The 16,292-nt window shown below is 56.0% G+C and overlaps 1 protein-coding gene across 1 annotated transcript in view; it reads right to left on the reverse strand.

Moving 5' to 3' along the window:
- Positions 1-157: 157 nt before the first annotated feature.
- The window catches only part of SF3B3 (splicing factor 3b subunit 3), a 26,078-nt gene continuing 9,943 nt past the window's right edge, over positions 158-16,292 (reverse strand). The window contains exons 12-26 of the mRNA XM_068692995.1: positions 11,672-11,823; positions 11,218-11,373; positions 10,785-10,940; positions 10,204-10,347; positions 9,349-9,471; positions 7,810-7,964; positions 6,947-7,121; positions 6,208-6,413; positions 5,214-5,370; positions 4,079-4,204; positions 2,926-3,138; positions 1,896-1,994; positions 1,663-1,806; positions 1,185-1,289; positions 158-926 (exon numbers count right to left, since the gene is read on the reverse strand). Of these exons, the coding sequence (XP_068549096.1) occupies positions 786-926; positions 1,185-1,289; positions 1,663-1,806; positions 1,896-1,994; positions 2,926-3,138; positions 4,079-4,204; positions 5,214-5,370; positions 6,208-6,413; positions 6,947-7,121; positions 7,810-7,964; positions 9,349-9,471; positions 10,204-10,347; positions 10,785-10,940; positions 11,218-11,373; positions 11,672-11,823 (2,252 nt within the window). The 3' untranslated portion in view covers positions 158-785. The remainder of the gene's footprint in view (positions 927-1,184; positions 1,290-1,662; positions 1,807-1,895; positions 1,995-2,925; positions 3,139-4,078; positions 4,205-5,213; positions 5,371-6,207; positions 6,414-6,946; positions 7,122-7,809; positions 7,965-9,348; positions 9,472-10,203; positions 10,348-10,784; positions 10,941-11,217; positions 11,374-11,671; positions 11,824-16,292) is intronic.

The raw sequence follows: 16,292 nt of genomic DNA on the forward strand, positions 1-16,292 counted from the left end.
CGGGAGGAAGGCACCCCAGGAGAGCGGGGGCAGGAAGGGGAATGCCCTGCAGGGTTGGGGAGCCCCCACCAAGCCCCCGTCCCCCCTCATGGGGCACCCCGGGGTCTCGCAGAGCCCCCCCCCAAACCCCCAAGGAGAGGCGGCGGAGTCGGAGCGGTTAAAAACCAAAACCAGGCTTTTATTTTATTGCGTGCGCTGCTGGGGCACGGCGCGGAGCCGCGGCTCCTGCCAAAGGGGTTATGAAACGCAGCGAGGCCCGGAGCCGGGCCCTGCCTGCTGCTCCTCCCCGCCCCCGGGACAGCCGACATTGTACAAAACCCTATTTACAGAGAAAACAGGCAAAAAAGACGAGGCTGAACCCCCTTCGCCCTTCAGGAGGGAGCAGAGCGGCCGCGCACCCCCCGGGCAGCCGCCCGCACCCCCGCGAACGAACCCTGAGCCACGCCGCAGCTGCTCCCTTTTCCAAAAATCGGGGAATTTGCACAAAAAGCTCCCGTCCTACAAGGGTGCAGCTGGAGGGGTCAGGGCACGACCCCCTGAGGGGGTGGGGGGTGTCCCTCCTGGAGCGCTTCCCCCAGAGGACAGCCGGAACACCAGGAGCCCTCGAAGGAGCAGGGGGGTGCACGGGGAGAGCTGGTGGCTGCTGCTCAGTGGGATCGTGGGAGGTTGGAACATGGACCGAGGGGAAGGAAGCGCTGTTTTAAGAAGAAAACCAAAATGAAAACGACCCCACACACGTTCCTCCCTCCCCACGTGCTCGGGGAAGCACCCCCGGAGCATCCTGCTCAGAAGGCGTAGCGCGTGCGGATGTCCTCCAGCTTCTTGGACACCTCGGGGGGCGTCCGGTCCAGCTCCTCGGCCACGTTCTTCTGCTTGTTGGGCTCCATCGAGTTGAACTGCTCGCACAGGTCCCCATCGATCACATTCTGGGGGGGGAAGAAGGAGGAAAGTGAAGCAAGAGGGTGCGAGGGCACCAAGCCCTGCCTGAGCAGGGAAAATGGCAGCAAAGGGCTCGTTCCTGGAGCTCCCTGGTCCCACAGCTCCTCAAACACGAAGTTTTGGTCGCCACCACACCAGCTCTGGTTCACAAACCTCCCCCTCAACAAGGAGAGGCTGGGATCTGCTAGTATGAAGTCCCCAAGCAGCCCCCAAAATGTGAGAACCGGCCCCACACCCGGACCCACCTTCACTGGGAAGTAGTAGGAGCGGAAACTGAGGTGGTCCCGCCCGCAGAGAGGGGGGTGCTCCGACCTCAAGTGCATCTCCACATGCTGGAAGAAGTCGTGGTCCTGAGGAGAGAAGAGCACAGATCATTACGGCATGCACGAGCCAGGCACCAGGCTCAGCCAGGGCTGATGGTGGCCCAGCTCTGGTGGTCAGTAGCCCGGTTTTGGTGGTGGTCACCCCCTCGTGCTGCTCCAGAAGGCCCCAAAAAAACGTGGCAGGTTGGCAGGCTACACGGCCCCCTCAGACCCAGGAGGGATTTCCAGCAGCAGTGGGACAAGAAAAGCTTTGAACTCTTGACGAGCCCATCGTAGCAGGAGGGGTTATCGAGCTCCTTCTCCTCCCCCTCGCATCCAAGCTGTCCCGCAGCCCCGCAGAGCCCTGGAGGCAGCTCGGGGATGCAGCGCAAACTGCAGCGTGATGACAGGGTCTGCTTACCTCGTGGGAAGTGAAGGGGACCAAGATCCCTATCCCCCCCGACAGGGTGGTGTAGACGAGGGATTCAGAGCCCCCGGGGATCAGCGTGGTCTTCTGCAGCGAGAGCACCGTCTCTCCCACGTGGTAGTTCATGATCACTTCGGCCTGGAAGTCGAGCACAGCAGCACGGGCGTTCAGCTCGTATGAAAGCAGCAAAAGGAGAGGAAAAAGAATAGATCCCACCCCCCGCTTACCTTCTGCGACGCCCCGTTAAGGAGCCCCCGGTCCCACAGGGCTTTGTTGCCTGTGGGGTCCTCGTCCACCTCGTCGTTGGTGTTGGGAGGCAGCCTCACCTGTGTCAAGAGAGCAGGGAAGGGTCAGCAAGGTGCAAGGAAGCGGTGAGCTTTGGGAAAGCCTTCGGGGCTCTGAACGGGCCACTTGGGTGTCTCCACATGGAAAGCTTTATTATAATAAAGCTTTTATTATAAAGATTTTATAAAATCATCAATTTGTCCCCTCCAGCAGGGGCTCCAGGATTATTAGCAACCATGTTATTAACACTGATGACCCAAAAATGTGAGACCTCGAGCAGGCTCTGCCTGGCACGTGCAGACCACGCCGGGAGGCACGGTTGCTTTGAAGGCGGGTGCCCCCTAACGAGCCCAGCTCAGGGCAGGGACACCAAGAGCATTAATTTGTGCACGGTGGCCAAATCCTGCGGGCGTAACGCCCAACACTCACCGCACTCTGCACTGCAAAGCGCCCGAGCACGCTTCAGGCAGAGATGAAAGCTCTGGCACAGGCTGCCTGCTCTCTCCTCCTCCCCGGCTGCAGGCCAGCCAAGCAGGGAAGTGGAGGCACTGACAACACCGGCTCTCGGAGGAAGTGAGAGAGGAAACCAGCGCTGGTGCCGAGGTCTGGGCAGGGAAAGTGAGAGCCAGCACCCTGACACGAGTGGCTGAGAAAAGGCCCACGAGACCAGGTGTTGATTCAAGGCTTACGGCAATTTCTGGGGCAGTTCTAAGGTAAAGTGTCATCAGATGCTTCAGAAAGGCAGTGGGTTTTGACCCGATGGTTCTTTAGCTTGTTTGCTTTCGCTTAAACTGATAAACTGCAGCCGGCCGCTGTGACGACAGCCGGCGCCCCGTAAAAAACAAGGGAATGGCACAGGGCGTTGCCTCCAGCTGAGCACAGATTCTCATTCCTTTAAGACAAATCATGGGTGTTTTAAGGAAAAAGACATCCGCGTTCAGAAAGCCCCGACCTCTCCGAGGCACAACTCACCACGCAGATGTTGCCAAATTTGTCGGCTCCGGCCACGGTGTCGTAATCCAGGAGGGTGGCGGTGGTGACCCACCGCGGGTAGGTGTCGTCGGCGAAGATGATGAGCTGGTTCTCGTTCCTTTTGTAGCGCACCCAGATGAAGCTCTCCTGGACGTCCGACACGATCACTCTGTGCCCGATGGTCTGGATCCCGCAGATGTAGTTGGCGATGTGCTGCGGGTGGGGAGAAAGGACAACGGCTGAGTGCTTCCAGCAGGGAAGTATAACCCAGCCAGGTGCCATCAGCTCCATCTGAGAGCGTTTCCCTCCGTGATCCAGGGCTGGCCGCCCGTTTCTCAGCATCTCCTGTCGCATTTGGGGTACGCTGCACCCCAAGCTGAACACGCAGCCAACGCAGGGCCCTTGCAAGGGATCGTTTTTCCCTTAGCGGGCTGTGAACGGATGCAAGAGCAGCAGCAGAGAACCAGCGCCCTCAGCAAACCAGACGTCAGCAGCAGGGCTTCCCCTCACTGCTGCAGCCCTGAAGGCCAGCTTCGATTTTTCATGCAAGTCATGCTCAGCAGAGAAGAAAAAAAAAACAAAAAACAACAAAGGAAGAACAAACGTAACAAAAAGCCATTCCCCTCCAAGTTCCCAGCTCGCTGCGTTCGGCTGTGCAGCAGCCAGCACCTGGCACGGGTTCTGCAACCAGCATGAGAGGAGGAGGAGGATTTGGAGCAGGCAATTAACAGTGAGAAAACCACGCTCTGAAATTTTTCTTCAAGTCCCAGAGATGTGGAACAAGAAGGCCCATTGATCACGGGCCTTTAGAAGTCCAAGAAATACTTCAAGAGAAAAATCCCCTTTTCAGCGCTCCAGCCATCTGCAGAGGTGCTCATACACACCCAGCTTCTGTGCCCAGCCACGTAAGGAACTGCTCCCAGCAGCTCTCATGTTGCATCTGGATGGGACCTTTCACATTTGCAGCTCCTGCACACGTCAGTAAACAGCATCGAGGCGGCACGGGCAGAGCTGCTGAGGCTGCCCTGGGTGGGCACAGAGGCCTGGGCACAGCTCTCAAGTCCCAGGGCACACCGGGGGCTGCAGCAGCTGCAGCTGAAGCCTTGTTTTGCCCACAACGCCAGCAGCTGTGGTGAAGAACGAGAGCCAGTACCTTGTTCTCACACTTTCGAAGCAGCTTCTTCTTGCCCAGGTCGTACACACGCAGCAGCTTCCCAACCCCGATCAGGACTCGTCCTTGGAAGGGGGCGATGGCGGCGGGAACCTCCTCCACGGGGGTCTAGAGAGGAAGAAGAGGAAGGCCGTGAGATCCCCACCGGCAGAGCTGAGCTTATGCAGAGCCTCAGGAGGTTCAGAGGCTTGCCAGCTTGCACCAAGGCTTTCAGCAAGCCATCATCCTTTTAGACAGACAGGGAACAAGGGCACCCTCCCAGTGCCAGCACAGCCACAAGGGCGCTAACGCAGCTCTGGGCACGGATGGAGCCCAGCCGAGGGCAGGCGGCACAGAAGACAAAGGTCCTGCTGCCTCTGCTCCTCGTGTTGCTTTTATCCTCACCAGAAAGATTTGATGCTTTGCCTAAAACCACCCAGAGGGAGCTTCCAGTCAGCGTTGCTAGCTCGGCTGCCTTGGCTACGAGAAGTTGTTTCACACCATCAGCTCCAAAGGGGGTGCCTGGTGGCACCAGAGGGCCGTGCTCCAGAACAGAGCCACCCATGGCACCAGGACCAGAGACGCGAAGGAAGCCCCAATTTCCCCTCCCACGTGTTCAAACCCTGACGTGCTGGAAGCGCTTGGAAGAACACAATTGGGTTTCAATACAGAAACCCTTGCTAAATCCCACGAGCCCTGCCAGCCGAGCTGTCCCCTGGGCAACCAGTGCGTCCTACACGCAGCCAGGAGGCACGGCGACAGCTTTGCGTGGCCAGCGCCGGGCCGAGCGCCTCGGCGCCAGGGCTCAAGCAGCCGAGTGTGAGCTCATTTCGTAAACATGCGCCAGGAACAGCTCCCTGAGCTCGTGCTGAGGCACAAACAGAGCCGCTTCTCTCCCCTGCTCGGCGGGGGCAAGGAAAAAACCACTCCTTTCCCATCTGCCAATTAGATAAGGCAGCTAAAGGCAATGGTCTGGGACTCCCAGGAGGTCTGCGTTGCGTCCTCAGCTCTGCAGAAGACGCCCTGTGTGATTTTTGGGGGAGGCGGCTTGTTTTCTCAGAGGCTGCTTCCAGCCCAACACCCACGTGGTGATCCGAGGCAGCGCTCAGGGCACCCAGCAGCTGCTCCCCCCCCTCACCTTGTGCAGGAACTCCAGCTTCTCGCCGCCATTCACCAGCTTGTAGGTGTAGACGAAGCCCCCGGCAACCGAGCGCGGGTTCAGGATGAGGTCCTTGGCCACCCCCACCAGCACGTACCAGTCCTCGCCCGTGTTGGAGAAGCGGCACACGGCCACGCTGGGGGGGTGACGAGACACCGGGGGTCAACATCACTGCGACACAAACCCACCCGCAGCACAGCTCGTGCCTGCCCGGGCCAGCCCAGCCCTCCCACCTCGAGCTTTCACTTCCAGAGGTCAGTTTTCCTCCCTGCAGTCGTGCCTGGAGCAGATTCCTTCACTCCCCCATAAAAAAGATGCGCCGCAGCTGTCTCACAAGCCCAAAGCAGCGCTTTTATGTTCTCGCAGCCTTTAGCCACATGCAAAGCCCCACTCCGAGCCCTTTTCCAAAGACTGTGCCAATTTGGACCGCGTGTGGAAGCTTCCTCCCCTTCCACTGTTATTTCCTGCCTGGTGCCTAGCTCAGCCAGGCTGGGAATTCTGGACAAACAGGACAGAGCTTCTGGGCTAGCATGACCCAACCCCGCTCCACCTGCTGAGGCTCTGCGCTGCCTTCCCGGCATCCCTCCGACATTTCCCTTCCCCTCTCTACTCTCGCTTATCTGCACAAGAAGAGGAAGCAAGCGAGCGCAGTACGTTCTCGTGTTCCCTCCTCTCTTATCTCTCACTCCCATCCCCGTGTTGTTCTTTAAGCACCGGGGCCCAGTGAATGAATTTGGAGAGCTCCCAGGGTCATGTGCAGACAGAGCGGGGTGGGATGGGAAGGAAAGGCAAGACAAAAGCTCTGAGCACGTGGCAATCCCTTCTGGGATTTCACCCGGCCTCCTGATAACGTGCTGCGCCTGGGCTTCACCTCGCAGGAGCAACAGTTGAGGAAAATGATGAAAAAAATGAATGGCCCACGTAAGACTCAGCAGCAGCAGGGATTTTTGCTGCGCCCGGCGCTGCTTCTTACCTGAAGGCGGCTTCGTTCTGCTCGAGCTGGACCAGATCCAAGGTGTTTCCCTGGATGGGGTTCATCACCCTGATAACGGAGGCCCACTGCCCGTTCCCTGCCTTGGGAGCGCCGAAGATGGACTCGGGCAGGTTCTCGTTCAGGAAGGCTGCGGCCATCTCCGCGGCCAGCTCCCGCTCGTCTTCGCCCGCAGCCTCCACCATTTCCTAGGGCAGGTTAAAGGAAGGGGAAGGAACAGCTCAGAGCATTTCCTCACAGACCTGGGAAGACCTAAAAGCCTCTGAATTGTGAAGCTCCCACATGTCCTGCGCTCGTTCCCCCAGCAGGTCTCAGAGCACACAGTCAGCTCTTCCCGGCCCGAGGGGCGGCTGTCTGGGGAGCCGTTTCTCCAGAGCAACAGCTCTGGAAACAACATTGAGCAAACTGAAGATGAAAACCCACCGAAACCCAAACATCCTCGCCGAGAACCCAGGCAACGGCATTACGCAAGCAGGACTGTCCTGAGAAGGGTTTTTAGGGCTTGTCATAACAGCACGCAAGGAGAGGAGCACTGGGGAGCACTGCATCCTGCTGACATTCACGTTTTGAGGCTGATTTCCACTCCCCTCAGCCCCTGTGTCCGTGCACAGCACAGAAAGGATCGGGCAGCAACAGCTGGGACCACCGAGAGGCGAGGGTTTCAGCAGAAGTTGTCCCCAGGGAAGGGACGTGCGTGCCACCTGTCCCCCAGCCCGCCTACCTCAGCCATCTGCTGCTTCCTCTGCGCCTTGGTGGCCTCGGTGTACGCGTTGTGGTCCGTCTCGATGATGATCAGGTTGTTGCTCTCGGGGTGAATGACGAATTTGCGGGGTGTGTACTGCAAGGGGAAGGCCACCTGGTTGAAGACTGCCCCCAGCTTCTCCAGCGCCAAAATCCTGGGGGACAAAGACGTGAGAAGAGGTCAACACCGTCCGGTGGCGACTGTCCCGTGGGAGGAGGGGCATCCCACGCTCCTCAGAGATGCTCTAGTTACAACTGTATGAAAAACGCCAAAGCCTGGCCAGCCAGCCTTTCTTCTGCCCCTCGCCAGCTGAAATGCCAGTTCTTCTGGCATTTCGTGACTGAAAACCACAAGTCTCTCCAGAAAGAATGGCTCCTTTAAAAGCAGCGAATGCTGCAATAGCTCAGCGAGGACAGATATGAAGAAAGTGCCTGTTCAAGTGCATGAGGCAGAGCTCCTGAATTTGTGCTCCCTTGTTACTTTCAGATCAATGCAATCCCTAATTTAAAATCATAACAAACCCAGGCCTGTCATGCCTCCGTCTGCTCAGATGACGTGCCCTGATTTCTGCAAAGCAGCCAGTTCAGGTCAAAACCTGACGGTCCTAACCCGAATCACATTTTCTTATTTCAAAAAGCTACAGGGCACCAACCGGAGAAGCGCACCGCACCCTGTTTCTTTTTGCCATAAGCACCCTTCTGCTCTGTTTGCTTTCGGAAACACAGACGAGTGTTTCTACCAAATCATGACCCATAATCAAGTAACCTTGAAAAAAAGACTTAAGGTGAGTCACTTTACCCCTTTCCTTCTGAAGGCCCTCGTGGCTTCCCCTCAGTTCTTACCTCAGCGTGTTTGTGGAGATGGCCACAATGCCCTCAGGGCACTGCTCAGAGGCAAAACCGGAGGCGAACTCCAGGGTCTCGTAGGACAGGGGAGTCAGGTGGAAACGGGACTGGTAGGAGTAGCTGAGCCAGGAGCGGCTCGACATGGCCAGCACCTGAAGAGACAGAAAGCAGTGAGTTGGGCACACCTGGGGACAGAGGCGAGCTCCTTCTGTGCAACAGGAGGGGTGTAGGTGAATGAACAGCATGGCAACGGACCCTCACTGCCGGAAAAACTGAATAAATTCCTGTGCGTGGGCTCAGCCCAGCTCAGAGCAAACCTCCAGAAACACTGCTTGCTTTCAAGAGACAGCTCAGTCTGGGAACCGTGTATGACACCAAGAGGAGCTGTCAAGGCAATGGATGCTCAAACTGAGGTACAATAAATAGAATTTTATCTGTAAAACCCACTATCAACTAATACTTTCATGTCTTTAAAAAACCAGAATGTTCTAATGGGAACAGGTCTTACAAAAGAACTACATCTGTAGCTCCGTCACCCTCCAAGTGCTGCAGCTCTGCTTTGCAATCTAAGTGACAGTTGCTTTAAAAAACATAAATTTTAAAAAAAAAACAGTAGCCCATTTTCAATCAATTAAGCTAAGGGAAACAAAGGAAGCAGACGGACTTGTAACTCCTCCGCTTCCCACATCTGGCTAACCAACAGCAGCCTAACTTTCTTTTCTGCCTGACCAGCAAGAGCTGGAGTTGCCCTGAGGCTGCTCCAAGCCACACACCAGCTGTCCCTGAGCGTGGTTTTTCCTCCCCAGGCTATCAGATGAGAAACCAAGACTGGTGTGGATGCCGAAAGTGCTTGGTTGCTTGACATGCTCTCCCAGTTACAGCTGGGAGGCCGGCAGGAGCAAGTCAGACCCACCCCACGCACCACAACATGACAGCAGAGCTCGGATCCCCAGCTGCAGCCCCCTGCGCATTTCTCAACCCTGAAGGTGTCGTCCAAAAATGAGTCAGGCAGGGGGTGGCAGATCTCTCCCCCGGTGTCACATCAGAAGGGCTAAAACAGCACTTCCGATGAAACAAGTTCTTCCCTGCGAGCCAAATCCTACAAATATTTTCCTTGAGCCATGCATGTTTACATCCTAGCCCCTGGCTCTGCTGCTCGTGACTGGTGCAGGAGACGAGCACGACCTGCATCCAGCGGCCCAGGAGCACGAGGCTCCCTGGGGCTGTCCACCGAGGCAGGCAGGACGAGCTTTTTCAGTGTCTCTGTGCCAAGAAATCCGTGCAGGGCTTTCCAGGCAAGCTGCAAACACAGCCTGGGGGCTGGATGACTCCCGTTCAGGCAAGGCAGGGCAGCACTGCGTGTTAATTCCCAAGGAGTGTGGGGAGTAGTGACAGGAACAAGGGTGCCTGCGAGGCAGGCAGCTCCGTAACCAAGTGCTTCTGCTTCCCACCCTCACCCAGAGGGTCCCTGCCCACCAGGGAGGACAACGGGGCAGCTGTACGAGGGACTGGGGCCGTTCCCCTCGCCCCACTCACCGCCTCCTGGCCCTGCATCCGGACGCGGAAGAGCTTGACTGGCCGCGAGCCCAGGTACCTGGTCCTGGTATCGGAGAGATCTCCCGTCACGGGGTCCAGCACAGTTCGCAGCAGCACACCGTTCTTGGCAGCAGGAAATCAGAGTCAGGCCACGATTACAGACACGCAACAACCAGCTACAGCCTCGTATTGCTCAAGATAGCAAAGAATTTCTGAAGAACTAGGCGTTTGTTTTCCTAGCTTCTGATACAACCCCTCCTGTAACCACTCGCTACCTAAATTGGCTTAGTGTCACAAACCAGAGCTGCTGTACACTCCCAAGGGGCAGAAAGGAATTAATATTAAAAAAAAAAAAGCAAAAGCAAAGAAACATTGACTAGGAATTCAGGTTCATCACATAGCCATGAAAATCTTGAGGACTGACTCAGTTTCCTAATCCATCTCAGTACAGAGCATTCACCCCCCAAAGCCCACACTGCTTAAGTTTGCTTTCTGACATCACTCGAGGCTGTTCTGGTTATTTTTACCACATGTTGAATTGTCAAAACAACATTTTTTGGTCCAGGATCACAGAGCCAGTACTGGATGCAGCAAAAACTGTGCAGCAGCAGAGTTATTAGAGCAGAGCCTGTGGTTGTGGGCAGTCACTTCCTTTGATATCCTGCCCTACAGGCAGCTTCTGGAGAAATGACCAATGTTTCACCCAGAAATTTGCAGAGCTTGCCCTCCTTGTGGAAGGGGAAGAGTACAACTTGTCCCACACGAAGTCTGGGGGGATGTGCTGTCTCTTCCTAGCCTCGGGTCTGGGAATGCAGGGGGAAACTTGCACTTGTGCCCCGCGAGCTCCCCGCTCACCTGCAGGCCGATGTTGAGGTAGAGGAAGCCGATGGAGCCCCGCTCGCCCAGCTCGTCCTGCTTCTCCGTGCCGCCCATCTCCACGATGCACAGCGACTCGGGCTGCGCGGGGAGGGCCTGCATGCTGAGCGGCTGCAAGCAGTCCTGTGGGAGACAGAGGGAAAAAAAAGGAAAAGAAGTCACAACAGACACGGGGCCGATGGATTGTGGCAAGCAAGGAGTGGCAACAACCCTGCGGTCTGTGGAGGATGAGCGCTGAACACTCGTCTGTCACAGGCAGAGGAATGATGCTGCTTTGCTGCTAAACCCACTTGCAGAATGGGTTTGCTTTTAACACGGATACAAACAGTGAGAAGAGAGGGGGAAAAAAAGCTCTTTTATCTTATCTAGTAAATGGCCAGGCCTGAGCAAGACCTGATAAAAGAAAGGAATCTGTTTCAGGCTGGGATCCAGGGCCACGTTTCCTCTCAGCTTGGCAGAGAAGCCAGGCCAGTTAGAATTATTCCTTCCTGACATCCCCGGGACACGGCACGGCTCCTGAGCTCCCATCTGAATGCTCCGAAGCCAGAGCCGCAACTCACCGAAGGGTCGAGGGAAATAATCCTGACGGTGTTGTCCACCAGCCCAACGGCGAGGAAGCGGGAGCGCTGCTCACCAGGCGGAACGTTGGCCAGGCTCATGCACACCACGTCGGCCGACATCTCCTTCCGCTCCGTGTACTCGTTCAGCTGTCCTGACTGAGACAGACGAGCACAGGAGGCACGAAGTTTATTAATTACCTGGGCAAAGGGGCGGACCAGCACCAAAATATCCCTCTAAACCCTTCCCTTAATTGGTTTTAAATTTATTTTGGCGATTGTGCTTTGAATTATAATTATTTTTTTAAGCCATTTCTGTACAGCCTTATTTCAGCGACAACTCAAAGGGCCAGAGCAGCAGCTCTGCTCTGGGGCAGGCGCCCCGTGCTCTGCTGTGCCCTCCCAGCCTCCCTCAGCAGGTTAACGCCACACGTACCGGGTCCATCTCAAAGTAAACCAGCTCTCCTCCGGTCAGCGCTATCACCACCTGCCTCTGGTTCACAGCGCACTTGACAATGGTTTTCTTCCCGGGCGTCTTCCATTCGTTCACCCTTTTATCTGCTCGGATGTGCCGGATGCCATCCGGGTACACCTGAAGGACAAAAGGTCCCGTTAATTCCTGGATTCCCAACTTTCACCTCACCCACAATTCCGCCACAAGCAAGCCAAAGCAAGCATCACCCCAGCAGCATCACTTTGGCAGCACTGCCCTAGGTGCCAGAGGCTGGATTAGGACCACACCACTCACAGCTGGAAGCATTTTATCTCTGAACTACAGCAAGAAACCACTGAGCGTGCACTGAGGGAGTTTAGGAGCGTTTTCAGCTTGCCCAGTTTAACTAGCAGGATAAAAGAGAGAAGCCGCAGAGGTGCCAGGAGCTGTCCTTTACCTGCACCAGAGCATCGTCCCCCAGCAGGGAGCAGGACAAGGTGGGCGTCGTACCCAGGAACCCCGAGTCAGTCACTTCTTCTACGGTCTCTCCGATGGACAGCACCAGCGTGGCGTTTACGAAGGACACGATGATATAGGCGTCAAATTCATCTGAGCAAGGGAGACAGGAGGGGGGAAAAAAAGACTCGGTTAAATAAATGCAAGGCTTCCCATCCGAATTAACAGCCTGACGGATGTCTAGCAGTTACTCCTCAGCAGAGTTGCAGTGATAATTACATCTGCTGGCGGTGCTGTGTGAGTTCATCCCAGGGCACGCAGCGCAAAAGTCGTTCACTGCTGGGCTCTGAGGAACACCAGACCAAGCCAGGATGGAGAGATGATCTCTATACGGAGTCAGTTTGTGATGATTTGACTCCTTTGCCTTCATTCTGGCAAGCAACCCTACTGCTTTCTGAGGACGGCACAGGGCCTGCAGTTTTTAAGACCCCTGCCCCACCTCTCGTGAGGAGCTGAACCCAGATTTAACGCCCAGCGAGGCCCAGGTACAACAACCTGAACCAGGGAAGCTGTGTGCAGAAACCACACCATGGATGCTGTGAACAGGAGTTTGCAAACCTCACCTCCACCCAGTGTCCCCGCGATAACAGGCTGCAAACATTTAGGGTAGGGGACAGCAGGAGAGCTCGGGGCTGGCCTGCTCCACCCGTACCCAGCAGCTCAGCTGCCTTAACGCTCCCACTGCCACCCGGGATGAGAAATTTCCACCTTTAACACAGAGCAAGAGGTGACCTTTACTCCTGCTGCTGCTGGTGACAGCACGGCAGCCATCACCTCCTGCTCCGGCTTCTCCCAGAGGGAAGAGCCTGGGAGAATCCAGCAGCTCGGACAGGGAGACGCTGCGCTAACAAAAACAGCCTGAACGGCTCACACGGAAATAGGGAAACTTCGTGGGAAACGGGGCAGGGGCAGCATGCAGATGGAAAGCCCCAGCCTGCTGCTGCACGTCTGCGTTCTGCAGCCAGGCAGGCAGTGAAGAAGGGAGGGGAGAGCCTCGTTAAAACAGAGGAATGAATGTAGCAGCAGCAACGAAGCCGGCTGGGAAACGGAGCCAGAAGCCTCAGCGGAGGAGTGAGATTGCCTCAGAGGAGCTTCTGGTGCTGTTGTCATGCACGTGCTGTTTCTTCAAGAGGAGAAATCCCTTTAACCCACTGCACCCGATTCCACCCCAAGCTCAGGCACCGCAGCACGTGACTTAGCAGGCGAGGGGTATGAGAGCTGTCCCAGCTGTGCCCCCGAGCAGTTTCACCAGCTGGAAAACCAGGTGAAAGCAGTTTCACCCGTGGGAGACACGGAAAAGCAACCCACGCGTTTCGAGGCACGGAAAGAGAACAGAGCACTCCCACCAGGACGAGTACGGGCTGCCAGCAGGTAACACGCGGCCTCGTTCGGCTGCCTTTAAGCTGGCAACCGAAGCAAAGGTTCCAGGAACACAGCTTTTCCCTACCCACCCTGCTTAGAAGAAGGTGTTGCCAAATCTGCTGTGTCACGTCTACAAACCCAGTTCTGACACGCAGCTGAAAATATGCAAGTGAAGAAAACATCATTTTTTCTCTGAACATCTGGCACGCAGGCGCTGATGGAGACCGAGGAGCTCTGCGCAGCTGAGGCAGCCCCAGCACTGCCCCGTGACACGGCTCCAGCACGGCCCCCTCAGCGGTCATGGCCAGGACCTGCAGCGTGCCCCCAGGCCCCGAGGGAAGCAAATCCCACGGGGAAGTCAGGAAAACAAGAACGGAGCCTGCACGCAGAAACAGATCCTAACAGGATCCCTCTGCCACTCCCAGGGGGTGGTAGGGGTCCGGTGAGCCGTGCGCTGCCACACGCCGTTTGCTTTCTGCTCTAAACCGCGGCTTCTCCTAAAATTTGCACGCGTTGGTGAACACCAGAAGCCTGCAACAATTCCTCGATTGCTTTAACTAGGGATTCTAGCAGTTCACTGCCCTTTAATTCATAAATATCCTGTAGACAGGATGTTCTAAAAATTCCATTGCAAAGAGCGTCGCTGCTTTCCAAACTTCTTGAGAGCTGCTCCTTCCCCCGGGGCCATCACACTCATGACAAACCTCCGTGTTCCAGCTGGAGGCTCACCCACGTGGGCTGCAGCAGGATGAAGAAAGCCAAACAGATTCCCTTCGTCCTACTCCAAACAAAGCTCGTTCCTGCCCCTCAAGGCTTCTAGCTCTTTCTTTGCCACTGCTTTAGCTACAGCAGCGCGCGCCGTTCCTCCTGCGTCAGTAACGGTGACAAGTGCGCTTCTGCTCCAAGCCCGCAAGCCTCGCTTCCTGCCTCTCTGCTGAGGCTTTGGGAATAAAAGCTTGGGTTGACCAGAGTGAAGTCAGCGAGTAGGACGCATTCACCCAGCCTCCAACGATACCATTTTGCTTCAGAGAACTGCCTAGCTGAAATTCAGAAGGTTAAATCCCCGGGGCACACTGAGAAGTATTCTCAGCTGAAGAACAGAGCTTTCTGTTGGACAAGATACAACCCCAAGCACAGCACCGGGCTGCCCGGACTCGGGCAGACAGGCGTTACTCTGTGCGCATCACGAGGCTGCAGGGGTGATTAGCGCTGCCCTAATTGCTCCAGTTCGCCCCTTTCAGCCAGAAAATGACATTCCAGTGCCCGAGGAGCCACAGCTGGACTCGTTCTCCTGTGCCCTCAGCACACGTGTCCCGCAGCCCTGTGCACGCCACAAGCAGCTAGGAAAACATCACGCTTCTGTCCAGGAACACCGTGCCTCTGCCCTTTCTGGGACTTGCCGGGAACTCAGTTGGGTTCAGCCCCTGATGTTCCATCACCATGAGCCAGCCCACGCCCGACACGGGCTTTTCACGCCCCGTGGCGTTTGGGTTTGCACAAACACCCGCAGCTCAGCGGGCAGGGACGAGCGGCAAGGAGCTTCAGGGCTACTCTCACTTGGCAGACCCGGGGGGATGCCAGCACATCTCCCTGGGCTCCTGTTTGCTCCTGCAGCACTGACTCACTGCACAGAGCTGCGTGTGCGGGAGCTGCCAGCTGCCTCCACGGCCCAGCCTCGAGCTCCCAGCCCTCGATACCTGGCTGCAAATACCCCAGGGTTCGGTGCAATCCCACGCCAGCAGCACCTCAGGAATTATTCGTTATTTTCTCTGAGGGGGGAAACAAAACAAAGCAGCTTGGGAGCTCAGATCACCTCTTGAATGCACACCTGATTTTAGGCAGAGACACAGTCAATTATTCTGTCCCCTAATGATCCTGAGAAGGAATGGGAGATGCCTTCTATTCCTCAGCTACCAAAACCCAAAAGCACCCATCTCCAGCTACACGACAGCCTCCAGAGCTCATGCACTGAAAAGCTCAGCGGAAAGGGAGCCCCGGGACTCTGGGGTCGTGCGTGGTTAACCTGTGGGACGGCTCAGGAGCCCCTAGCAGTAGGTACACACCTGTGGTGATCAGCACCTCCACCACCAGCCACCTGCGGAAGAAAAAAAGAGGCTTGGTATTGGTAGTGTGCATCACCACGTACCAGCCAGGGTTAGTAAAGCTCCGAAAGCTGCCAGCCCGCACGGGTCTCTGAGGCCCTGCAGCACGCGCTCGCCGCGGCACCGAGGCAGCCTGACTGCAAACTGAGCAGAGTTTTGAGATCAGGCAGGTGTTTGAAAGGGCTCTGCAGTCTGATTAAAACCCACAGAAACTGTGTGAATTCAAAGAGCCGTGACACGGTGACTGCTTTTACACAGAAACGAACTATTTAAAAAGTGGCAGGGCTCCCAGCAGCTTCCAGCATTTCTGGAGTCATCGAGATCTTTTTGCTGAAACTCAGAAAATCTGGTAAGAGGAAAAAGAGGCAGCAGCAAGACCAGGCTGCTTTATGTAGGCTAGCGATGATCCTCCGTCCCCTGGAAGTCAAAGCATTCCTCTGGAACCCCACCAGGAAACGTTTTAAAACTGTAAGGTCATGTCAGAAGTCCCGATCCCTCCAAGGCAAACGACGTTACCAGCTCCTATTCTGGAGGGCAGGAGCACAAGCAAACCGGAAGGCCTCTTTTAAAGTAAATCACATGGTCTCAATATGAACTGTGGAAATATTTTCCTTCTGAGCCCTTTCATTTCTGGGAAATGCGCAGGCACTTCCCGCACAGGGTTCCTTCCATGCTGCTCGGGCAGTGCACGAGTCTCAGAACACAAATGGAGAAATTGAAGGCAGGTCTCAGGTGGCAAGGAAAACCCCACAGCAACGCCTGCCACCCCCAAAGGCTCCCAAAACTGCTGAAAACCGAGATACCAGCACAGGAGGATGGGGTCTCTGCTGCTGCCATTTCTACACCCAGAGCATAAAACCACAGCGAGTCTCTGCGAGACACGCACTGCCTCCCAACAGCCACGGAGACGCACCAGCACCCCGACTGGTTTCATTCCGGGCATGCCTGGTATTTGAGGACCTCCGTTCTCATCCCCCAGAGAGGCAGGATGAGGGCTGACATTTCCTCCTATACTTTCGCAAGGCAAATCCATCATTTTGGAGCAGGTTAAAAAAATACGAGCAAACCCACAAGCTCATACAATTTGACAATTTCAAC

The sequence above is a fragment of the Anas acuta genome, chromosome 10 (genome assembly GCF_963932015.1).
Source record: "Anas acuta chromosome 10, bAnaAcu1.1, whole genome shotgun sequence".
NCBI classification, from domain to species: Eukaryota; Metazoa; Chordata; class Aves; order Anseriformes; family Anatidae; genus Anas; species Anas acuta.